General features: G+C 45.2%; 1 protein-coding gene across 2 annotated transcripts in view; it reads right to left on the minus strand.

The window, feature by feature from the left end:
* The window catches only part of SNRPB2 (small nuclear ribonucleoprotein polypeptide B2), a 42,457-nt gene that overhangs the window by 13,178 nt on the left and 3,481 nt on the right, over positions 1-25,798 (minus strand). For both annotated transcript variants that reach the window (XM_063918522.1, XM_063918523.1), the window contains exons 3-5: positions 11,720-11,892; positions 3,942-4,082; positions 1,877-1,918 (exon numbers count right to left, since the gene is read on the minus strand). In XM_063918522.1, the coding sequence (XP_063774592.1) occupies positions 1,877-1,918; positions 3,942-4,082; positions 11,720-11,892 (356 nt within the window). The remainder of the gene's footprint in view (positions 1-1,876; positions 1,919-3,941; positions 4,083-11,719; positions 11,893-25,798) is intronic.

Below are 25,798 nucleotides of genomic sequence, written 5' to 3' on the forward strand. Positions count from 1 at the left end.
TAGGACGTCAGAGAAAATACAGAAACTCCCGTGCGAATAACGGGTAAAATAGCTAGTAGGAAATACATGGCTAATTAAATGTGTCTAGTTACTTAATAAGAAATCAGTGTAACAGGCAATAAGTCTCCAGGAAAGCCTCAAGTCCATATAATGATAAAGAAACGGTTGTACAGGTCAGTAAAGTACTATATTTGATACAAAGAAGCACTGTCATCATTTAAAATTATTGTATGAATATGGTACTGTATCAATTGTGCAGTTAGCAAAGTTCCTAGGCTTTTTAACTGAAGTCTCATAATATAACATTACAGGCTGTCTGCGTAAGTAGCCCACAAAGTTACTAATGTGAATAGGGCAAATATCCTAGTCCCCTCTCAGGAGCCTGCTAGTATTAATGCCTTCTCCAGGATTACAGCCATGTGCACGGAGCCTGGTCAATGAGAGCTGAACGCAGCTACAATCCCTGGCTATTCCAGCCGACTCAGACACTACTCTGTGTACATGGGCAGTTAAAAAAAACCTAAGCTTTGTCCCAGGTTATGACTACTCTGAGTTTCCTTCATGGAGACTGACGGACCTCACCCGTAGTTGAGATAGCGTGCCTCTCATCTTGACACATTACACTAAAGCAGCAGCCAGATGGGTGCCATGGTTTAAACCGTGCGTTCCCAACTCCAGTCATCAACTACTACCAATATGTCATGTTTTGTGGGTCTCTTTAATCACGCACAGGAGAGTTAATCTATGTTGCTGGGTCAGTAATCACCTGCTTCTAGACAGAAATCCCCAGAAGATGACCTGTTGGGAAAACTTAGGGGATGAGGCTGAGAACCCCTGATTTTAAATAGAAGATGCTCAATCACATGTACCACAGATATGGGGAAATTTGACCATTATTCTGAGAGCAAGGTTTTACATTGGGTCACAATTTAAGCAATGGAACTTGCACAGTAAAGACTTAAGGTGCATACACACGGTGCAATGTATTCTTGCGATTTTGACTATACAGTCAAAGTTAACACATATTGCACCATGTGTAGACAGCTTGCGATACCAATGCGCAGTCCCATGGGGTCAGTATCGCAAGAAAAAAAATAGGCAATTTTGACTATATTGTGTACAATCTAGTACAAAGTATAGTCAAAAACGTCCATAGTCAAAATCACACCATGGGCCTAATTCAGAGTTGATCACAGCAGCAAATTTGTTAGCAGTTGGCCAAAACTATGTGCACTGCAGGGGGAGCAGAGAGAGTTAGATTTGGGTGGGTGTGTTCAAACTGAAATCTAAATTGCAGTGTAAAAATAAAGCAGCCAGTATTGACCGTGCACAGAAACAAAATAACCGACCCAAATCTAACTCTCTCTGCACATGTTATATCTGCCCCACCTGCAGTGCACATAGTTTTGCCCAACTGCTAACAAATTTGAATTACCCCCCATGCGTATAGACAATATTGGTGCTTCTGGGCTCTGGGGGAGTTCAAGGGAAATCACAGTCAAAATCGGGCCGTGTATGCACCTTTATGCTACTGAAAATAACTGCAGAGAAACACTTAGCAGGCAGACATGTTTGCTGTAAGGCAGCATTCCATCGATTACGTATGCAATAGTGTCTTATCCACTGTACCCATGAAGGCCCACTGGAAGAATCAGCGAGGGAAGTTTCTGATTACGTAGGCCTATAAAGAAAGACTTGAAGCACTGCAGCTTGCTTTCTCACAAGATCTATTACGTGTATAGGATTTTTTTTTTTATTTTTTCTATTTAGTTTATTTTTTTTTTTAAATCCAGTTAAGCAGAAGGGAAGTAGTTTTCTTTGAGATAGTTATGTGAAAGATTAAAAGAGTTCAGTGTGACACTTGATGCTGCGTTACCTGTTGGTTCTGCGCCCCTCCCGGTGATGCATTATCCGTTTCCTGAAAATAGAACAGGGATATATTAGCACACAAACCAGGGTATAAAATAAGACCCAGTTTACAGGTGCTGAAGGAATGCAAAGCAATAGCAATTAACACAATGACATTTGCTTACAAATTAATATTATGCACACTACTATTCTCATAAATATTTCTTAATATTGGTATAAAAAAAAATAACAGACTCACCTGGAGCAAGTATAGAGATTCCGAGAGTTAGTGGTAAATCAGAAAGAAGGTGCAACTTTGCACCTTAACAAAACCATGTTTTAAATACTACAAGTCTAAAAACAAGTGGGCATCTACAGGGGCAGATGCAATTTATTCAGACGCGAACTCAATGAAATAAATTCAGAGCAAGTTGCAAGATTTTGCTTTACCATACAAAAAACAAAAACAACACACAACAGCTTGAACCTTTCAATTGAAAACACCAAGTCACTGACCTGTCACACCTTAATGTGCAAACTATGTGACGTGCATGGAGGAGGAAATCATCCTTAACCAGCAAAAAACGTTTGCAATTCCTATCTGCAAGATCAAAAATCCATTTTCCAGCAATACAACATAACATACATGCCCCAGGTAATTAAACCCATTTTGCTGCCTTTTTGAAAAACGTGCATGAATAAAATTAGGAACTGGACACATTTTACTATATAAGCACCTGTAAATCTATTATTAGACATTGGGGGGGTTGTACCAGAGGGCATCCAGATAGTAGGCTGAGAGATAAAAAGTCAACAAGGATATTAGGTTGACAGGTTTAAAGAGTTGTCGCAAAAAAAAAAAAAGGGGGGGGGGGGGGTGGGGGGAGACAATTCCCTACTCCCATCAAAAAGAAAGTTGGCACCCCCAAAAAAAGTTAGAGGAAACAGGTTGACACCTGGTTTTCCATGATTTTTAGGGTGAGTTAGGTTTAGGCACTTCGGGGAGGGTTAGGCTAGAATAACAAACAAAAAAAAAATCATCTTTTTCAAACGGTCGACCTAAGACACTGTCAGATATCTGGTGTCGACCTACTGACCATCTTCCTACAGTCGATAAATCAATCCACACCGGTACTGCACTGTGACTTGACATTGTTACGGAAAAAGAAGAACTTTCTCCATGGTCATCACCTAGTCTGGAGGTGCAAACTAAATCTGCTATTTCTCCACTAATAGAACATGGATTTCTAACTGGATAGCAAAAAGTAGCTCAATATAGTCCGTGGCAATTGGAATCTATCCCTTAAGAGTTTGGAGGGTACTCATGCTTGTAGAACTCTTAATAGCAGGGTAAAAACAAAGCTGACCCACAAGTGATGCTGCATTAGGCAATGCTATCCACCGCAGACTCTTCTATTTCCATTTTTGTGTTTTTTTTGTGTGCTATAAGCAAAAGCAGCCAATACGTTACCTGCATGGGGAAAGGGAACTGCTTTTGCAACCCTTGTATCACAAATTAGTTTATCTAGGGGCAAATGTGCAAACATTTTATGTAACTCTAAATCAGGCACAATATCTTAGGAACTATAAGTTTTTGTAAAGTATATGCTGCATGTTGCTATATAGAAAAAGAATGCTGTACTATTATCCAATAGAAAACCAGCACAGCAGGGATGAATCTACCAGGTGGGCAATGCCCATTATATAACTGATGTCAGCTCCAGGTCATGTTTTCAGGATTTCTGTAATCTTGTGTAGGAGATGTAATCTATTTTGAAGATAGAAAACATGACCTGATGGGCATACATGAGGACTGTAAAGGATAGCCTCTGAATTGTAAGAATAACTGGAATTAAAAACACTGCTAGTCAGACTTTGGGGCTCATTTACTAACCGCACACATATTTGCAAAATTTGTACGGAGCCACAGTAACCAATATACAATGAATCAGCTGCTAGGCTGCTATAGTTTACTGCACATCTTGTCACTGAACCCAGTGTTAGTAAAGGAGTCCTACGGAGTGCTAAATAACAGCTAACACTAGTACAGCAGCAGATTTACATCCGCATCATTACAGATTCCCGTCACTCACCTGTGCAGGCTTTTTATTCGCTGCATTAACGGCCTGTTCTTGAGCTTTATTTTTTTTCTTCTCTTTCTTCTTCTCTTTGTCGGCAAATGTTCCCCGCATCTTAGATATCACATCAGAGTCAGTCTTTGCATACTGAATGCGCTGCAGGAGACACCATGTGTTACAACAGGAGACTAGCCTACTGCACATCCTTTCTGGAAGGATAACAGTCACGCCAAATTTGTTTTCAGACACACAGGAATATTTACTTAAGTGTGGGATTATAGAAGTGAAGATGTTGCCCATAGCAACCAGATTCTAGCTAGTATCTTCTAGAACAGTGATGGCTAACCTTGACACTCCAGTTGTTGTTGAACTACACATCCCAGCATGCCCTGCATCAGTTTTAGCAAGGCCAAATAGTAAAACTGTAGAAGGGCATCCTGGGATGTGTAGTTCAACAACAGCTGGAGTGTCAAGGCTAGCCATCACTGTTCTAGAAGGTGCTAGATAAGTGATAAGTAGAATCTGACAGTTGCTATGGGCAACAACTCCACATCTATAAACCCTACACGTGTACAAATGCATGGATTTCAGTAGCTGTTACTGGTGTTAATGGCTATCAACATTCATGAAAATAACCTGTTTAAAAGTGTGACATCATACTTATAGGGAGTGATTCAATACTTGGCGATAAGCACAAATGTGTCCATTGTGATAATTAAAGTAGAGCAATATTGCAGATATTTCTGTGTACCGCTACCGCCTGCAAAGGAAAATCTGTTCAGACTGTAACCACGAGCTGCCGGGGAGACAGTAAATGCCGGCAACTTGCAGCCATCGCTAAACACTGAACCCCTGGAATGGACTTATTTAGCGAATTCCCCGCCACACTAAAGACACTGGCTGCTCAGCCACTTTATGCTGCCAAGGCCACATAAGCAGGAGAGAATAGACAGGAAAGCCACGAACCAGCGGGTAACATCTGTGTAGTATACAGTAAATGTAACCTGTACATTATGCTGGGCATTCCAAATCTCCACAAAGTTTAGACTGTTAAAGGACTCCTATTCTAATATGATAAGGGGTATCCGGTCTTTAGGTCGACCACTACTGCATTAGGTCGACACATCAAAAGGTCAACATGACTTGTTTTTTTACTTTTTAATACTTTACAATCCACGTGGACTACGATTGCGAATAGCGAATACTAACCTGTGCCGAGTGCAGTGGTAGCAGAGTGTGGCACCTTGCCGGAAGCATGGCGAGCAAAGTGAGCTATGCAAAGGGGCACGGTGCACTAATTGGGGTTCCCCGTCACTTTACGAAGAAAACAGCAATTTTTTTTAATTTATTTTTTAACTCATGACGACCCAACGATACACCCCCATGATAAGGACCTAGGAGTTCAGTAGCAATACATTTTGCTCTGTAATATTAGAACTGCAAATTAACATTACTTGTTAACCCCTGATATGTAATAAGCTACGGGAAACATTACGGAACATTTATTGCATATTCCATAAAAAGTACCTAAAAATAAGAATTTACTTACCGATAATTCTATTTCTCATAGTCCGTAGTGGATGCTGGGACTCCGTAAGGACCATGGGGAATAGCGGCTCCGCAGGAGACTGGGCACAAAAGTAAAAGCTTGAACTAGCTGGTGTGCACTGGCTCCTCCCCCTATGACCCTCCTCCAAGCCTCAGTTAGGATACTGTGCCCGGACGAGCGTACATAATAAGGAAGGATATTGAATCCCGGGTAAGACTCATACCAGCCACACCAATCACACCGTACAACCTGCGATCTGAACCCAGTTAACAGTATGATAAACGAAGGAGCCTCTGAAAAGATGGCTCACAACAATAATAACCCGAATTTTGTAACAATAACTATATACAAGTATTGCAGACAATCCGCACTTGGGATGGGCGCCCAGCATCCACTACGGACTATGAGAAATAGAATCATCGGTAAGTAAATTCTTATTTTCTCTAACGTCCTAAGTGGATGCTGGGACTCCGTAAGGACCATGGGGATTATACCAAAGCTCCCAAACGGGCGGGAGAGTGCGGATGACTCTGCAGCACCGAATGAGAAAACTCCAGGTCCTCCTCAGCCAGGGTATCAAATTTGTAGAATTTAGCAAACGTGTTTGCCCCTGACCAAGTAGCTGCTCGGCAAAGTTGTAAAGCCGAGACCCCTCGGGCAGCCGCCCAAGATGAGCCCACTTTCCGTGTGGAATGGGCTTTTACAGATTTTGGCTGTGGCAGGCCTACCACAGAATGTGCAAGCTGAATTGTACTACAAATCCAACGAGCAATCGTCTGCTTAGAAGCAGGAGCACCCAGCTTGTTGGGTGCATACAGGATAAATAGCGAGTCAGATTTCCTGACTCCAGCCGTCCTGGAAATATATATTTTCAGGGCCCTGACTACGTCCAGTAACTTGGAGTCCTCCAAGTCCCTAGTAGCCGCAGGCACCACAATAGGCTGGTTCACGTGAAACGCTGAAACCACCTTTGGGAGAAATTGAGGACGAGTCCTCAATTCTGCCCTATCCGTGTGAAAAATCAGGTAAGGGCTTTTATAAGATAAAGCCGCCAATTCTGAGACACGCCTGGCTGAAGCCAGGGCTAACAGCATTACCACCTTCCATGTGAGATATTTTAATTCCACAGTGGTGAGTGGTTCAAACCAATGTGATTTTAGGAACCCCAAAACCACATTGAGATCCCAAGGTGCCACCGGGGGCACAAAAGGAGGCTGTATATGCAGTACCCCTTTGACAAACGTCTGGACTTCAGGCACTGAAGCCAGTTCTTTTTGGAAGAAAATCGACAGGGCCGAAATTTGAACCTTAATGGACCCTAATTTTAGGCCCATAGACAGTCCTGTTTGCAGGAAATGTAGGAAGCGACCCAGTTGAAATTCCTCTGTAGGGGCCTCTTTGGCCTCACACCACGCAACATATTTTCGCCAAATGCGGTGATAATGTTTTGCGGTTACATCCTTCCTGGCCTTTATCAGGGTAGGGATGACTTCTTCTGGAATGCCTTTTTCCTTCAGGATCCGGCGTTCAACCGCCATGCCGTCAAACGCAGCCGCGGTAAGTCTTGGAACAGACAAGGTCCCTGCTGGAGCAGGTCCTTTCTTAGAGGTAGAGGCCACGGGTCCTCCGTGAGCATCTCTTGAAGTTCCGGGTACCAAGTCCTTCTTGGCCAATCCGGAACCACGAGTATAGTTCTTACTCCTCTCCTTTTTATGATTCTCAGTACTTTTGGTATGAGAGGCAGAGGAGGGAACACATACACTGACTGGTACACCCATGGTGTTACCAGAGCGTCCACCGCTATTGCCTGAGGGTCCCTTGACCTGGCGTAATATCTGTCTAGTTTTTTGTTGAGACGGGACGCCATCATGTCCACCTTTGGTTTTTCCCAACGGTTTACCATCTCTTGGAAGACTTCTGGATGAAGTCCCCACTCCCCCGGGTGAAGGTCGTGTCTGCTGAGGAAGTCCGCTTCCCAGTTGTCCACTCCCGGAATGAACACTGCTGACAGTGCTATCACATGATTCTCCGCCCAGCGAAGAATCCTTGCAGCTTCTGCCATCGCCCTCCTGCTTCTCGTGCCGCCCTGTCTGTTTACGTGGGCGACTGACGTGATGTTGTCCGATTGGATCAATACCGCCTGACCCTGAAGCAGGGGTTTTGCTTGACTTAGGGCATTGTAAATGGCCCTTAGTTCCAGAATGTTTATATGAAGAGATGTTTCCATGCTTGACCACAAGCCCTGGAAATTTTTTCCCTGTGTGACTGCTCCCCAGCCTCTCAGGCTGGCATCTGTGGTCACCAGGATCCAATCCTGAATGCCGAATCTGCGGCCCTCTAGTAGATGAGCACTCTGCAGCCACCACAGAAGAGACACCCTTGTCCTTGGCGACAGGGTTATCCGCTGATGCATCTGAAGATGCGATCCGGACCATTTGTCCAGAAGATCCCACTGAAACGTTCTTGCATGGAATCTTCCGAATGGAATCGCTTCGTAAGAAGCCACCATTTTTCCCAGGACCCTCGTGCACTGATGCACTGACACCTGGCCTGGTTTTAGGAGATTCCTGACTAGCTCGGATAACTCCCTGGCCTTCTCCTCTGGGAGAAACACCTTTTTCTGGACTGTGTCCAGAATCATTCCTAGGAACAGGAGACGTGTCGTTGGAATCAGCTGCGATTTTGGAATATTTAGAATCCACCCGTGCTGACGTAACACTAACTGAGATAGTGCTACTCCGACTTCTAACTGTTCCCTGGACCTTGCCCTTATCAGGAGATCGTCCAAGTAAGGGATAATTAAAACGCCTTTTCTTCGAAGAAGAATCATCATTTCGGCCATTACCTTGGTAAAGACCCGAGGTGCCGTGGACAACCCAAACGGCAGCGTCTGAAACTGATAATGACAGTTTTGTACTACAAACCTGAGGTACCCTTGGTGAGAAGGGTAGATTGGGACGTGGAGATAAGCATCTTTGATGTCCAGAGACACCATATAGTCCCCTTCTTCCAGGTTTGCTATCACTGCTCTGAGTGACTCCATCTTGAATTTGAACCTCTTTATGTAAGTGTTCAAGGATTTTAGATTTAAAATTGGTCTCACCGAGCCGTCCGGCTTCGGTACCACAAACAGCGTGGAATAATACCCCTTTCCCTGTTGTAGGAGGGGTACCTTGATTATCACCTGCTGGGAATACAGCTTGTGAATGGCTTCCAAAACTGCCTCCCTGTCGGAGGGAGACTTTGGTAGAGCAGACTTCAGGAACCGGCGAGGGGGAGACGTCTCGAATTCCAGTTTGTACCCCTGTGATACTACCTGCAGAATCCAGGGGTCCACTTGCGAGTGAGCCCACTGCGCGTTGAAATTTTTGAGACGGGCCCCCACCGTGTCCGAGTCCGCATGTAAAGCCCCAGCGTCATGCTGAAGACTTGGCAGAAGCAGAGGAGGGCTTCTGCTCCTGGGAAGAGGCTGCCTGGTGCAGTCTTTTTCCTCTTCCTCTGCCCCGGGGCAGAAATGAGTGGCCTTTTGCCCGCTTGTACTTATGGGAACGAAAGGACTGAGTTTGAAAAGACGGTGTCTTTTTCTGCTGAGAGGTGACCTGGGGCAAAAAGGTGGACTTTCCGGCCGTTGCCGTGGCCACCAGGTCCGAAAGACCGGCCCCAAATAACTCCTCCCCTTTATACGGCAATACTTCCATATGTCGTTTGGAATCCGCATCCCCTGACCACTGTCGCGTCCATAACGCTCTTCTGGCGGAAATGGACATAGCACTCACTCTTGATGCCAGGGTGCAAATATCCCTCTGTGCATCACGCATATATAGTAATGCATCCTTCAAATGCTCTATAGTTAGTAATATACTGTCCCTATCCAGGGTATCAATATTTTCAGTCAGGGAATCCGACCACGCCACTCCAGCACTGCACATCCAGGCTGAGGCGATTGCTGGTCGCAGTATAACACCAGTATGTGTGTATATACCCTTCAGGATATTTTCCAGCCTTCTATCCGCTGGTTCTTTGAGGGCGGCCGTATCAGGAGACGGTAACGCTACTTGTTTAGATAAACGTGTGAGCGCTTTATCTACTCTAGGGGGTGTTTCCCAACGCGCCCTAACCTCTGGCGGGAAAGGGTATAGTGCCAATAATTTATTAGAAATTAGCACTTTATCGGGGGAAACCCACGCTTTATCACACACCTCGTTTAATTCATCTGACTCAGGAAAAGCTACTGGTAGTTTTTTCACTCGCCACATAATACCCTTCTTTGTGGTACTTGTAGTGTCAGAAATGTTCAATGCCTCCTTCATTGCCGTGATCATGTAACGTGTGGCCCTACTGGACATTACGTTTGTCTCCTCACCGTCGACACTGGACTCAGTATCCGTGTCTGGGTCTGTGTCGACCCACTGAGGTAACGGGCGTTTTATCGCCCCTGACGATGTCTGAGACGCCTGGACAGGCACTAATTGATTTGTCGGCTGTCTCATGTCGTCAACAGTTTTTTGTAAAGTGCTGACATTGTCACGTAGTTCTTTAAATACAACCATCCAGTCAGGTGTCGACTCCCTAGGGGGTGACATCACTAACACAGGCAATTGCTCTGCTTCCACATCATTTTCCTCCTCATACATGTCGACACAATCGTACCGACACCCAGCACACACACAGGGAATGCTCTGATAGAGGACAGGACCCCACTAGCCCTTTGGGGAGACAGAGGGAGAGTTTGCCAGCACACACCAGAGCGCTATATATATATATATATATATATATATATATATATATATATATATATATATATATATATATAGGGATAACCTTATATAAGTGTTACTCCCTTTTATAGCTGCTGTTATAATTTAGCTGCCAATAGTGCCCCCCCTCTCTCGTTTTTACCTTGATTCTGTAGGGACTGCAGGGGAGAGTCAGGGAGCCGTCCTTCCAGTGGAACTGTGAGGGAAAATGGCGCTTGTGTGCTGAGGAGATAGGCTCCGCCCCTTCACGACGGCCTTATCTCCCGCTTTTTTCTGGAAAACTGGCAGGGGTTAAATACATCCATATAGCCCAGGAGCTATATGTGATGTATTTCTTTTGCCATCCTAAGGTATTTCTGATTTTTATTGCGTCTCAGGGCGCTCCCCCCCAGCGCCCTGCACCCTCAGTGACCGGAGTGTGAAGTGTGCTGAGAGCAATGGCGCACAGCTGCAGTGCTGTGCGCTACCTTAGTTGAAGACAGGAACGTCTTCTGCCGCCGATTTCACCGGACCTCTTCGTTCTTCTGGCTCTGTAAGGGGGCCGGCGGCGCGGCTCCGGGACCCATCCAGGCTGAACCTGTGATCGTCCCTCTGGAGCTAATGTCCAGTAGCCTAAGAAACCCAATCCACTCTGCACGCAGGTGAGTTCGTTTCTTCTCCCCTTAGTCCCACGATGCAGTGAGCCTGTTGCCAGCAGGACTCACTGAAAATAAAAAACCTAAAATAAACTTTTACTCTAAGCAGCTCAGGAGAGCCACCTAGCATGCACCCTTCTCGTTCGGGCACAAAAATCTAACTGAGGCTTGGAGGAGGGTCATAGGGGGAGGAGCCAGTGCACACCAGCTAGTTCAAGCTTTTACTTTTGTGCCCAGTCTCCTGCGGAGCCGCTATTCCCCATGGTCCTTACGGAGTCCCAGCATCCACTTAGGACGTTAGAGAAATCAGCATTACCTTTTCGGTGCTACGTAGTAATGGTGAGACACCAGGACATGGGCTCCAAGAAGAGCCCATTCTGCCAAACAACAGTTTAGCTCCAGGTCGAGACTCGGCTGAGCTACTGCACCCACAAGCAAGAAATAATGGGAAGGGGACACAAAGGCTAGAATAAGCCCACTCCATCTAAACATGGCATTAGCCAACGGGGCTAGGCTCTAACAACTTATGATTTTTAGGGCACGGCAGTACCTATAGAAGCATATGGGGGGGTGAATTTCCAGGTGTATCGAGGGGGACCACAGCATCTCTCTCTGGAATCTGGTGCAGGACTGCCTTGTTAATTACCCCCAACACACAAAACTGAGCCTATTAACAGGCCCCTAGGTACCAGATTGCCGATTCCTGCAAATGTCAACGGCTGCATGCACACAGGTGAAGCCAAGGAATACATCTCTACATACACATGATAGAAACCTTAGACACATAAATGTGCTTTATGCCTCTAGCTAAAGAAATGAAAGAAGGGCTGAGGGGGCGAGGAAATCACGCACCATTGGTTTATCATAAAAAGGAAAGCCTTGTAATTGCCGTAACGCGTTGGTGGCTGAGCTAAGCTCCTTAAAGATGACAAAACCCTGTCCTCTCATCTTCATGGTCTTTAAAGCCACTATATCCATTACATGGCCAAACTGCGAGAATAGTGCGTACATCGATCGCTTCAGCTCTGTGAATAAACAAAATCATAATACATTAAAGGGAAATGAATATAAAACACATTACAATGTAACAAATTTGTCACAGCAGAGAATAGCTTCATCATAACAAGGTAAAACCAGCTACTTTTAACTAAATTGGCAGCAGCAACAAAAACCAAACTGTACTTTCACAATGGAGAACTACAGACCCACCTGATTTATACCCCCGTTAGTGTAGGGTGTGGTATCATAGGTAGACAGTGTCTAGTTAGGCAGTCAATAGATAAACACCACGTTAGACGGTCAAAAGGTCGACATGAAAAAATAAGAATTTACTTACCGATAATTCTATTTCTCGTAGTCCGTAGTGGATGCTGGGGACTCCGTCAGGACCATGGGGAATAGCGGGCTCCACAGGAGACAGGGCACATCTAAAAAGCTTTTTAGGTCACATGGTGTGTACTGGCTCCTCCCCCTATGACCCTCCTCCAAGCCTCAGTTAGGTACTGTGCCCGGACGAGCGTACACAATAAGGAAGGATCTTGAATCCCGGGTAAGACTCATACCAGCCACACCAATCACACCGTACAACTTGTGATCTGAACCCAGTTAACAGTATGATAACAAAACGAAGTAGCCTCTGAAAAAATGGCTCACAACAATAGTAATAACCCGATTTTTGTAACAATAACTATGTACAAGCATTGCAGACAATCCGCACTTGGGATGGGCGCCCAGCATCCACTACGGACTACGAGAAATAGAATTATCGGTAAGTAAATTCTTATTTTCTCTAACGTCCTAGTGGATGCTGGGGACTCCGTCAGGACCATGGGGATTATACCAAAGCTCCCAAACGGGCGGGAGAGTGCGGATGACTCTGCAGCACCGAATGAGAGAACTCCAGGTCCTCTTTAGCCAGAGTATCAAATTTGTAAAATTTTACAAACGTGTTCTCCCCTGACCACGTAGCTGCTCGGCAAAGTTATAATGCCGAGACTCCTCGGGCAGCCGCCCAGGATGAGGCCACCTTCCTTGTGGAATGGGCATCTACATATTTCGGCTGTGGCAGGCCTGCCACAGAATGTGCAAGCTGAATTGTACTACAAATCTAGCGTGCAATAGACTGCTTAGAAGCAGGAGCACCCAGCTTGTTGGGTGCATACAATATAAACAGCAAGTCAGACTTTCTGACTCCAGCCGTCCTAACTATATTATATTATATTATATCATATATATATATATATATATATATATATATATATATATATATATATATATATATATATATATATATTTTTTTTTTTTTTTTTTTTTTTTTTTAGGGCCCTGACAACGTCTAGTAACTTGGAGTCCTCCAAGTCCCCAGTAGCCGCAGGCACCACAATAGGTTGTTTCAGGTGACAACGCTGACACCCCTTTAGGAAGAAACTGGAGACGAGTCCCAGTTCTGCCCTGTTCAAATGGAAAATTCTAATATGGGCTTTTGTAAAACAAAACCGCCCATTCTTTTTGACAATCGCCTGGCCGAGGCCAGGACTAACAACATGGTCACTTTCCATGTGAGATATTGGTCAACAGCATGGTCACTTTCCATGTGAGATATTTCAAATCCACAGATTTGAGCGGTTCAAACCAATATGATTTTAAGGAATCCCAACACTATGTTGAGATCTCACGGTGCCCCTAGAGGCACAAAAGAACTGTATATGGAATACACCCTTTACAATCTGGACTTCAGGAACTGAAGTCAATTTTTTCTGGAAGAAAATCTACAGGGCCGAAATTTAAATCTTAATGAACCCCAATTTGAGACTCAAAACACTCCTGTTTTCAGGAAGTGCAGAATCGACCTAGTTGAATTTCCTTCGTGGAGCCTTCCTGGCCTTACCCACGCAACATATTTTCACCACATGTGGTGATGACGTTGTGCGGTCACCTCCTTCCTGGCTTTGACCAAGGTAGGTATGACCTCTTATGGAATGCCTTTTTCCCTTCAGAATCCGGTATTCAACCGCCATGCCGTCAAACGCAGCCGCGGTAATTCTTGGAAAAGACATGGTACTTGCTGAAGCAAGTCCCTTCTTAGCTCCCCAGGCCCTTAGTCCTCTGTGAGCATCTCTTGAAGCTCCGGGTACCAAGTCCCTCTTGGCCCATCCGGAGCCACTAGTATAGTTCATACTCCTCTATGTCTTATAATTCTCAATACCTTGGTTATGAGAAACAGAGGAGGGAACCCATACACTGACTGGTACACCCACGGTGTTACCAGAACATCCACAGCTATCGCCTGAAGGTCTCATGACCTGGCGGAATACCTGTCCCGTTTTTCGGGCGGGACGCTATCATGTCCACCTTTGGTCTTTGCCAACGGTCCACAATCATGCTGAAAAACTTCCCTATGAAGTTTCCACTCTCCCGGGTGGAGGTCATGCCTGCTGAGGAAGTCTGCTTCCCAGTCGTCCACTCCCGGAAAGAACACTGCTGACAGTGCTATCACATGATTTTCCGCCTAGCGAAAAATCCTTGCAGTTTTGTCACTGCCCTCCTGCTTCTTGTGCCGCCCTTTCTGTTTACGTGGGCGACTGCCGTGATGTTATCCCACTGGATCAATACCGGCTGACCTTGAAGCAGAGGTCTTGCTAAGTTTAGAGCCTTATAAATTTGCTCTAAGCTTATTTATGCAGAGAGAATTCTCCAGACTTAATCACACTTCCCTGGAAATTTTTTCCCTGTGTGACTGTTCTCCAGCCTCTCAGGCTGGCCTCCGTGGTCACCGGCATCCAATCCTGAATGCCAAATCTGCGGCCCTCTAGAAGATGAGCACTCTGTAATCACCACAGGAGAGACACCCTTGTCCTTGGATATAGGGTTATCCGCTGATGCATCTGAGGATGCGATCCGGACCATTTGTCCAGCAGATCCCACCGAAGAGTTCTTGCGGGAAATCTGCCGAATGGAATTGCTTCGTAATAAGCCACCATTTTTACCAGGACTCTTGTGCAATGATGCACTGACACTTTTCCTGGTTTTAGGAGGATCCCGATTAGCTCGGAGAACTCCCTGGCTTTCTCCACTGGGAGAAACACGTTTTTCTGGACTGTGTCCAGAATCATCCCTATGAACAGTAGACGTGTCATCGGAAAAAGCTGCGATTTTGGAATATTTAGAATCCACTCGTGCTGACGTAGAACTACTTAAGATAGTGCTACTCCGACCTCCAACTGTTCTCTGGACCTTGCCCTTATCAGGAAAGCGTCCATGTTTCCTTTTAAGAAAAATCATCATTCCGGCCATTACCTTGGTAAAGACCCGGGGCGCCGTGGACAACCCAAACGGCAGCGTCTGAACTGATAGTGACAGTTCTGTACCAGGAACCTGAAGTACCCTTGGTGAGAAGGGCAAATTTGGACCTGTAGGTAAGCGTCCCTGATATCCAGTGACACCATATCGTCCCCTTCTTCCTGGTTCGCTATCACTGCTCTGAGTGACTCCATCTTGATTTGAACGCTTGTATGTAAGTGTTCAAATATTTCAGATCTCACCGAGCCGGTTGGCTTCAGTACCACAATATAGTGTGGGATACTACCCCCTTCCATGTTGTAAGAGGGGTACTTTGATTATCACCTGCTGGGAATACAGCCTGTGAATTGTGTGAGGGGGAGATGTCTCGAATTTCCAATGTACACCTGGGATACTACATGTAGGATCCCGGAGTTCCCTTGCGAGTGAGCCCCCTGCGTACTGAAACTCTTGAGATGACCCCCTACCGCACCTGAGCCCGCTTGTACGGCCCCAGCGTTATGCTGCGGACTTGGCAGAAGCTGTGAGGGGCTTCTGTTCCTGGGAATGGGCTGCTTGCTGCAGTCTTCTTCCCTTTCCTCTACCCCTGGGCAGATATGACTGGCCTTTGCCCGCCTGCCCCTATGGGGACGAAAGGACTGAGACTGAAAAGACTGTGTCCTTTTTTGCCGATATGTGATTCGGGGTAACAAAAAGTGGATTTTTCAGCTGTTGCCATGGCCACCAGGTCCGATGGACCGCCCCTTTATACGGCAATACTTCCACATGCCGTCTGGAATCTGCCTCACCTGACCACTGTCGTGTCTTCGTCTGGCAGATATGTAAATCACATTTACTCTTGATGCCAGAATGCAAATATCCCTCTGCGCATCACGCATATATAGAAATGCATCCTTAAAATGCTCTATAGTCAATAAAATCTTGTCCCTGTCAAGGGTATCAAAATTTTCAGTCAGGAAATCCGACCAAGCCCCCTCAGCGCTGCACATCCAGGCTGAGGCGATTGCTGGTCGTAGTATAACACCAGTATGTGTGTATATACTGTCATGATATTTTTCAGCTTCCTATCAGCTGGCTTCTTGAGGGCGGCCGTATCTAGAGACGGTAACGCCATGTTTTTATAAGCGTGTGAGCGCCTTATCCACCCTAAGGTGTGTTTCCCAACTCGCCCTTACTTCTGGCGGGAAAGGGTATACCGCCCATAACTTTCTATCGGAGGAACCCCACGTATCATCACACACTTCATTTAATTTATCTGATTCAGGCAAAACTACAAGTAGTTTATTCACACCCTACAAAATACCCTTATTTGTGGTACTTGTAGTATCAGAAATATGTAACAGCTCCTTCATTGCCCTTAACATGTAACTCGTGGCCCTAAAGGAAAATTACGTATGTTTCTTCACCGTCGACACTGGGGTCAGTGTCCATGTCTGTGTCTGTCGACCGACTGAGGTAAATGGGCGTTTTTACAAGCCCCTGACGGTGTCTGAGACGCCTGGACCGGTACTAATTTGTCCGCCGGCCATCTCATGTCGTCAACCGTCTTGCAGCGTGTTGACATTATCACGTAATTCCATAAGTAGACCATCCATTCCGGTGTCGACTCCCTAGAGAGTGACATCAACATTACAGGCAATTTGCTCCGCCTCCTCACCAACATTTTCCTCACACATGTCGACACACACGTACCGACATACAGCACACACACAGGGAATGCTCTGATAGAGGACAGGACCCACTAGCCCTTTGGGGAGACAGAGGGAGAGTTTGCCAGCACACACCAAAAGCGCTATAATGTATATAACAACCCTAGAGGTGTTGTTTCTATATATGCGCTCTTAATATATCATTATATCGCCAATTTATGCCCCCCTTCTCTTTTAACCCTGTTTCTGTAGTGCAGTGCAGGGGAGAGTGGGAGCCTTCCTCACCAGCGGAGCTGATCAGGAAAATGGCGCTGAGTGCTGAGGAGAATAAGCTCCGCCCCCTTTTCGGCGGGCTTTTCCTCCCGGTTTTTTAATAACTGGCCTGGGTTAAAATACATACATATAGCCTTAATGGCTATATGTGATGTATTTATTTGCCAAATAGGTATTTATATTGCTGCCCAGGGCGCCCCCAGCAGCGCCCTGCACCCTCCGTGACCGTGTCAGTGAGCCGTGTGACAACAATGGCGCACAGCTGCAGTGCTGTGCGCTACCTCTCTGAAGACTGTGAAGTCTTCTGCCGCCTGTTTCCGGACCTCCGTTCCGCCGTCTTTCTTCAGCGTCTGTAAGGGGGATCGGCGGCGCGGCTCCGGGACGAACCCCAGGCTGACCTGTGTTCCGACTCCCTCTGGAGCTCAGTGTCCAGTAGCCTAAGACTTCAATCCTCCTGCACGCAGGTGAGTTGCCAGTCTCTCCCCTAAGTCCCTCGTTGCAGTGATCCTGTCGCCAGCAGGAATCACTGATTAGAAACCTAAAAAAAAAACTTTACTAAATAGCTCCTTAAGAGAGCCATCCAGTTTGCACCCTTCTCGGACGGGCACAAAAACCTAACTGAGGCTTGGAGGAGGGTCATAGGGGGAGGAGCCAGTACACACCATGTGACCTAAAAAGCTTTTTAGATGTGCCCTGTCTCCTGTGGAGCCCGCTATTCCCCATGGTCCTGACGGAGTCCCCAGCATCCACTAGGACGTTAGAGAAAGAAGACAGTACAAAAGGTCACCAGGATCAAAAGGTGGGCGTGAAAATGGTTGACATAAAAAAAGGTAGACGCAATTTGACATTTTTGGGTTGTGTGGATAGTTTGGTAATCTGGGACACCTAATTGTAGAAAGGCATCCGCTCACCATGCTTAAGGCTTAGTGGCTCGCCACAAGATTTAGAACCAACACTATGCCGACATGGATAGAGAAGATAACTAAAAAAAAAAAAGTAAACAAATTACAAAAAAAAGGTCTAATTTTTTTATGTCGACCATTTAACCGTGTCGACCTAATGTCTAAATAACACGTGGTGTCTATCTATTGACTGTAACTAAACACTGTATGTTATCCAGATACAGTTAGTGTATCCTAGAACTTTCGTCCTTTTCCTGAGGGACTGGACTGAGACATCCACAAACAAAGAAGGTCTAGCAGAGAAATTCTTTGGCACTTGTCTACCTTACATACTTTAGCTCAGATGGTAAAATACTCTTATGGAGGTGCTTTCAGCTCACAACATGGTACAATTTACAGGTTTTAGATCATGGGGTGAGGAGGGAGTATCTGGGACGTTTTAGGACATAACCTGGTCTGTGGATGATGTTATCTAGCTGGCTATCACTGCCTTAATTTCTACTTTCTCTTTAGTAGACCATTACATCTGGTGAGAGTCCAATACAACCCTGTTTTGTATGTTTTTATCTGCACTCATTTGGATTAAATATAGTGTCACACTATTTGGAGCTCTCTCCATTTGTTTCACATGTATATACTAGAGGATGAGCAATTTGGAAGTGGAGTTGAGGTCAGTATCATCCAATTCTGATTTGGACATGTCACTCTCCCCCTTATGCGCACCCCGAGTTTTTCACTATTGAGATTGTCTGTTGCACAGCGGTACTACTCTATGAGGTTTGTTTTGTCTTTTGAGATATTTAATAGCATCCAGAGGCAATACAGTTACTGGACGCAAGGGAAAAAAAATTATTACTAAGGAGTCTTTGCTGTAGGACACTATACTACCTTAGAGCTGGCAGACCAATTTGGTGATATTTTCTGATTGTCTGTTTGGGAGTGTGGGGTGACACTGCTACACCTAGGGGGCCATATTTAGCTGCTTTCCAATGCACAATAGTCTGATCCACAATTTCCATATGTCTGTTCTGCACAATTGGTTACATTAAAAAGTCATAAGATGCTAAAGAGCGAGGACTTCCGGTTCCCGTGCCCATGTGAGGAGAAGCTGATTGCTGCAGCTCTCCTGCACCCTCGGTAACCGGAGCACACAGCGCCTCCCGCTCGCGGCTTTTCTCCGCACCTGGCGCACACTACCTGTGGGAAAGTGCTGGGGATTGGATGGAAAGGTTTCTGTCCTCCCCCATTCCCCCTAAAGCCCAGAGATCGAGGTCTGAAAAACGGCGGGGGGAATCCAAGATGGCCGCCGCACCTAGCTCACAAACGAGTCTGCAGGCTGCTGGCAGCATTAAACAGGCTTCTGCAAAACACATTTCTCCCTCAGGTGAGACTGACTGTTCCCCTGCCTCTCCAGTGACTTACGCTGATGTAGTGAGAGCTGTTAGGGATGCCATGGAGCCTATCATGGATGCACATGCTGCTAAAATGCAGCAGGCAGTAAAAGATCTAAAATCCCAAATCAAGCAGTTATCTAAGACTGTTCTTACAAATGAACAAAGGCTGGGGGAGACTTTTCAGGATGTTGGGTATCTTAAGCACAGATATGATGAGCTCCAGAAATCTCACTTCCAGCTGCTGAACAAGGTTGACGATCTTGAAAATAGAACGAGGACATCGAATCTTCGGGTGCTGGGGCTCCCTGAGTCACTGAAAGGTCCTGATTTGACTTTTTTTTACAAACGTCCCTCCTTGATTTGTTGCATATCCAAGATGAATGCTCTGGCTTAGTTATCGAGAGAGCCCACAGACTGGGTCCCCCACGTTCTTCACCTAATAGCAGACCACGTGTGGTTATATTTAAATGTCTGAACTTTCTCCATAAGGAGGCAATATGGACGGCATCCAGGAGGCATAGGAATTTACAATGGGAGGGAGCTCGTTTGGCCATTTTCCAGGACTACTCCGCGGAGGTATCCCGGGCACGTCGGGAATTTACCCCCCTTTGCTCCCGTTTGGTAAAGGCGGATAAAAAATTTGCTCTGCTCTTCCCTGCAAGACTACGCCTGTTTGATGGAAATTCTTTCCAGGACTTTACAAATCTTTTAGATGCAGAGGCTTATGTTTCTGAGGCATCCAAGGCAGATGACGACTCCTCTCAGGCGGATGACACCCTGGATCGAGATGGCCGAGTATTGCTCCTGGACTTCTCTGTTTCGGGTTATGTCTGCCAATTTAATTATTGCTGTAGAATCTGCTGCAGGTGTTTTTTTCCCCAAAAGAGACTTTGGTCTTATACAGCGGGCTGAACCTTTTTGCCTTGTTTTATGTTTTAGATTTTTCTTATTCATCTGTTGTCTTTTTGTGGCTATGTAATCTTTCTAGAATGGTTATATATGCTTAGCGGAGATATCTCCCCCTTCTTCTTATGTGACAGGCTGCGTTTTTCTTTTTCTGTAACATGCTCTGTGTGCTCTGATATTTTCTTGTTATTTTTCCTATGTATATTTTCATATAATATGTTGCCGAGGGTGGGTAAGGGCGCCCCCTCCCTCATTTTTTCCTCAGGTTTTCATAATTCTGGCTGGCTCATTGGCGGTCTATGACGGCCTCTGTGCTTGCTTGAACCGGTTGTTCTCGTTTTCTTAAGTTATGATTGTCCTTAGCAGGACTTTCTTTCACAGTGTTAATGTTATATTTTGTGTGTTTTCTATGTTTCTGTCCCTCTTTTCTTCTCCCCCTCCCCTTCTCCTCCTTATGTGTCCACCCCGGTATGATTTGTATCCGTTTTTCGGCGGCTGCAGATATCATGATTGCGGCTGTAGATATCATGATTACTGCGCAGGTTTTCAGGTTTTCCCAGTTCATTTGATGCATGGCTAGTTTGAGTGTCGGCACGTGGAATGTGGGAGGGATCAACTCCCCAGCTAAACGCAGAAAGATTTTGCTCTATCTTCGGAAGGTGGGGATGGATGTTGTTTTCATTCAGGAATCTCACCTTATGCCAAATGAGGTGGTAAAACTGAACACTATGGGTTGGTCTGTGGTAGCCTCTTCCTCCTTCTCTTCTAAGGCTAGGGGAGTGATTATTTTAGCACGGCACACGGTCCCTATCTCCGTCCATGCGATTTTAGATGACACTCAGGGTCGGTATGTACTGGCAGATGTCACATTGTATGCATCCAGGTTCCTACTTTGTAATATTTATGCTCCCAATCAGTACTCTAAGCAATTTTATACGAACATGGTCACTAAGCTACTCTGAAATTCCTATAATCTTGGGTGGAGATTTTAATTTATATTTTCTCCAACCTTGGATAAATCCCCTCCCCCTCCCCCCTCGTTACCACGTATTGGTATCCCCTATATTTGCTCGCAGTTGTCCTTAGTGGATGTGTGGCGCGCATGCTACCCATTAGAAAGGGAATTTACATGCCTCTCAGCTGCGCACCACACGTTCTCGAGGATTGATTATCTGCTGTTATCTGACTCCTTTTTCTCAAAAGTGGCTGACTCTAAAATTGAGGCTATCTGTATTTCGGACCATGCTTTATGCTGGATGAAATTGATGCTCCTCTCAGAAAAATCCCCTTTTCGCTCCTGGCACTTCCCCTCTCATTTAAGTGGCTCTCTGAAATTCCGCTCCTCATTAGATGCAGCGTGGCTGGATTATCATACGCATAATGGAAACGCTGAGCGAGGATCCTGCTCTTTTCTGGCAGGCGTCAAAATCAGTTATTCGGGGGCACATTATGTCCTATAGTAAAAAAAGGGATTTAGATTTAAACTCACAATATTTGGAAGCCCAGGCGGCTCTTACTCACTCTTTTCAGGAATTTAAATCCTCCCCCCTCCCCTTCTACTAGGGAACGGTACCTTACACAAAAAACACTGTTTGATACCCTCCTTTCTCAAATGGAAGCTAAATATTCATTTTCAAGAGGCTGTGGCATTTACAGATATGGCAATAAGTCTGGCAAACTGTTATCCCGTTTGTTAAAAGGCAGACACCCTAAAGTGGTCATTCACTCTCTGCTCATCCAAGGTGGGGACAGAGTACGGACCTCGGCCGAGATTGCTGAGGTGCTACAGTCTTTTTATACCACTCTTTATGCACGTCCTGTTATTAACCAGACCCACAAGTCTAGCTTTTGGTCTTCTACTGATCTGCCTCAAATGTCAGAGTCGCACTGTACCTCTCTTCTTGCACCTATCACCACTGAGGAAGTTTCTTTAGCAATAGCTGGACTGAAGACTGGGAAGACTCCAGGCCCTGACTGTTTTGCCAATGACTACTATAAAATTCTATCTACTAGACTGTGCGAACCTCTTTCTGTCTTATTTAATTCTTTTATGCAGGGTGCTTCCTTGCCCCAATATTTTAATTCCGCAGTCATAAAGGTTATCCCGAAACCTGGTCGGGATCCTGAGTCTCCCAGTTCTTATCGTCCGATCTCCCTTCTAAACACGGATTATAAATTGTTCACTAAAATCCTCTCGAATAGACTCAAATTCATAGTCCCTGATATAGTTCATACAGACCAGACTGGATTTGTCTGGGGTCGGCAATCAGTGAGCAATATCCGTAAGGTCTTGACTGTTATGCAGGCCTTTCAGCTTTCCAAACCCACTGACACTAATGTATTATTGTCACTTGATGCCGAAAAGGCGTTCGACATGGTACCATCTGAATGAAACGCTCCACCGCTTTGGTGCACCTGAGGACTTTGTCTCTCTTATTTCCCGATTATATGAATCTCCCTCCACTCCAGTTTTGGGGAATGGTATCCTCTCATCCCCTTTTCTTATCCAGAGTGGCACACGTCAGGGCTGCCCCTTGTCACCTTTATTATTTGCCTTAGCTTTAGAACCCCTAGCTGTTTCCCTGAGAAATTCTCCCAGATTTACAGGCATAAAAATAATGGACACAATGGTAAAATTATCACTGTATGCTGACGACATGCTTCTATTTATTTCTCATCCTGATACGTCCATCCCTGCGATTGTCTCCCCGATTGAACAATTTGGTTCCTTTGCGGGATACAAAATTAATATATCTAAATCCGAGCTTCTCCTCCTTTCAGGAGACTCTTCCCTCTTTCCATTACACCCGGTCCTGTCCCGATTCCCAGTGGCTCGAGATAGTCTTAGATATTTAGGGGTTCAGATCCCTACTTCCCTCCCGGATCTATATGCGGTTAATTTTGGTCCTATTTTGTCCAAGGTGTCTAAAATCCTTACAGACTGGGCGTCTCTGCCCTTGTCTCTTATGGGTCGAGCAGAAGTTATTAAATCTGTTGTTTTTCCCAAGATTGCTTATTTTCTTCTTATGCTCCCTATTGACCTTGTTGAGAAAGATGTCCTTTTTCTTAAACAGTGTTTCACTAGATTTCTATGGGCAGGTAAACGACCAAGAGTCCCCTACGCTAGGTTACAGCTATTACGTGAAGAGGGAGGTATGGGAATCCCGGATCCTGTTCTATTTAGTAGAGCAGCGATGTACCGGTATATCACAGACTGGCTTTGGGGCAGATCAGTATATACGAACTTGCCACTTGAACTGGCCGTATTCCATCCTTTCTCACCTGCTGCACTCTTACACACCCCAAACTCCCGTCTCCCATCCGAGATAAAACATAATATTTTATTTTGGTATACATATCGAGCATGGCAGGCCACTCGCACTAAAGCCCAGAGAAAACCTGACACCTCTTCACACTACGTTTTGGGGTAACCCATGTTTCCTTCCTGGCCTTGATAACGCACATTTTTTGAGTTGGAGAGAAAAGGGTATCGCAGCTATTAGAGACATATATGACCCAGGAGGCAACGCAGTGCTTTCTTTCTCTGATATCCAGATAAAATTTGGTATTTCCCACCGGGAATTTTTTATGTACCTGCAGGCTAGACACTTTGCTCAATCCCAGTCTCACCCAATGATTTCTGAGGCTATCACAGACCCGCTGCGCACCTTAATGGTGCTTACTAAAGATTGTCCTTACCATCTTAGTTACTTCAGAAACACCTTTAGGGTCTCATATAGAGACCGGCTCTGGGACTCCGCGTTGTCTTCATGGTCCAGAGATATCCCCAATATGGGATCGTGCGCTGAATTGTTAGATAACATTTTACCCACTTTTAGGTTCTTATACTCTGCCTCTTTGCAAGAGGTTCACTTGAAGACGCTCCAAAGGGCATATATAGCGCCTAATCAGAGGACACACATGGTCCCAGATGACACTGGCTGTTGCATCAAATGTACTGCGCAAAGTGCCACCTTGTACCACAATATGTGGTCTTGCCGGAAAATATCTAAGTTTTGGTACAAGGTGGTCGCTTATCTCAACACAGTATTTAACTTACGGTTAATAAAACGCCCGAGGGCTTGTTTGCTACTTGATTTTAGGGAGTGGTCTCTTGGGCCTGAAGATAGAGATATTGTTCCGGTACTCTCTGTTATCCTGACAATTGCCAAGAAACAAATTCTTAATAATTGGATCAAACCGTCTACCCCTTCTTTGATGGCTGTGAAACACATGACCCTCCGGATTATTTATTTTGAGAGGCGTGCTACTCTTCCCGATATTGAATTGGGGGTCAGGCGGTTTGCCAAGAAGTGGGAGAGGTATATTGATACTCTAGACCCGGATGTACAGTCGTTCATCTATAAACTTTTTGAGACCACAACGTGGTATCTATATAGACAAATCGATAGGGCCTCTTGACAACTTAAGCCCATGTACTGTTCCTTTGGGACCCCCTGCTGTTTTCTTAGGAAATGAAATTATATTAATTTAATACCCCATGCTGTATGTTTAGTCTGATGCCATATGGGTACTGAACCTTCTCTTTGGTTAGAATGGCTAACCATGCCTGAATTATTTATTTAATATTTTTACTTAGGACCTCTTTGGCCGCTACTCATTCATGATATGATTATACTTGTATTGTTTTCCCCACATGTGTCCCCCCCCCCCCCCCCCTGTCTGTCTTCTTTATTGACCTCTAGGGTATACGGATGTCCTGTGAATCCTCAGGTAGAATTGTATGCTTAGCCTTAGGTATATGGTGATTTCTTATGCTAAGACGCACGTCGGTAATGTCTTCATCATTTCCTAGACCTCATGTAGGTTAAGATTGTTTATCCTTTACCTCTTACTCAAGCCTACAAGTACCGACTATGTATCTGTGGTTTCACTGATGTGGCTTAAAAGCACCTTACGATGGATTATTGTAACTATACCGGTTTCTCTCTGGTTTTTGGTATGTCTGTATCATGAAGGTCTTCCCTGTTCTTGTATTTCTATAAAAAATCTAATAAAAATTGTTGAATTAAAAAAAAGATGCTAAAGAGCACAGCGACACCTTAAAATCTACCATAACAATACTATTCCTCAAGGTGTCTATGGAATAAATGAAGGGCTTGCAAGTAAGCTATTAACAAACAGCTTTACAAATGTGTGATGGTCCCTTACAGTCTATCTCCACCCAGATCAGCCATAACATTAAAAGTGTTCTCCCAACGTCCTGTTTGATGGGTGCTGATCGGTTCAGGCTGACCAAGATGAAAACGATGCTGAGGTAGATGCGAACAAAGACAGGTGTTTTTTTGTTTTTTTTAAAGCAGCCCATGATGTATTAAATGCAAAATGGCACTAACTGGGTGGAGATACACTTTAATATTAGGGTTAACCTGATTCAGTTACTATTGGATACAGCTACTTGTGTTTTCTTTATTCAAACATAACCCAGTGGTCGAAGTGAGAATTACCAGTGGTTGATAAGGGATAAGGGGGCAGATGTATTAACCT

The sequence above is a fragment of the Pseudophryne corroboree genome, chromosome 4 (assembly GCF_028390025.1).
Source record: "Pseudophryne corroboree isolate aPseCor3 chromosome 4, aPseCor3.hap2, whole genome shotgun sequence".
In the NCBI taxonomy this organism is placed as follows: Eukaryota; Metazoa; Chordata; class Amphibia; order Anura; family Myobatrachidae; genus Pseudophryne; species Pseudophryne corroboree.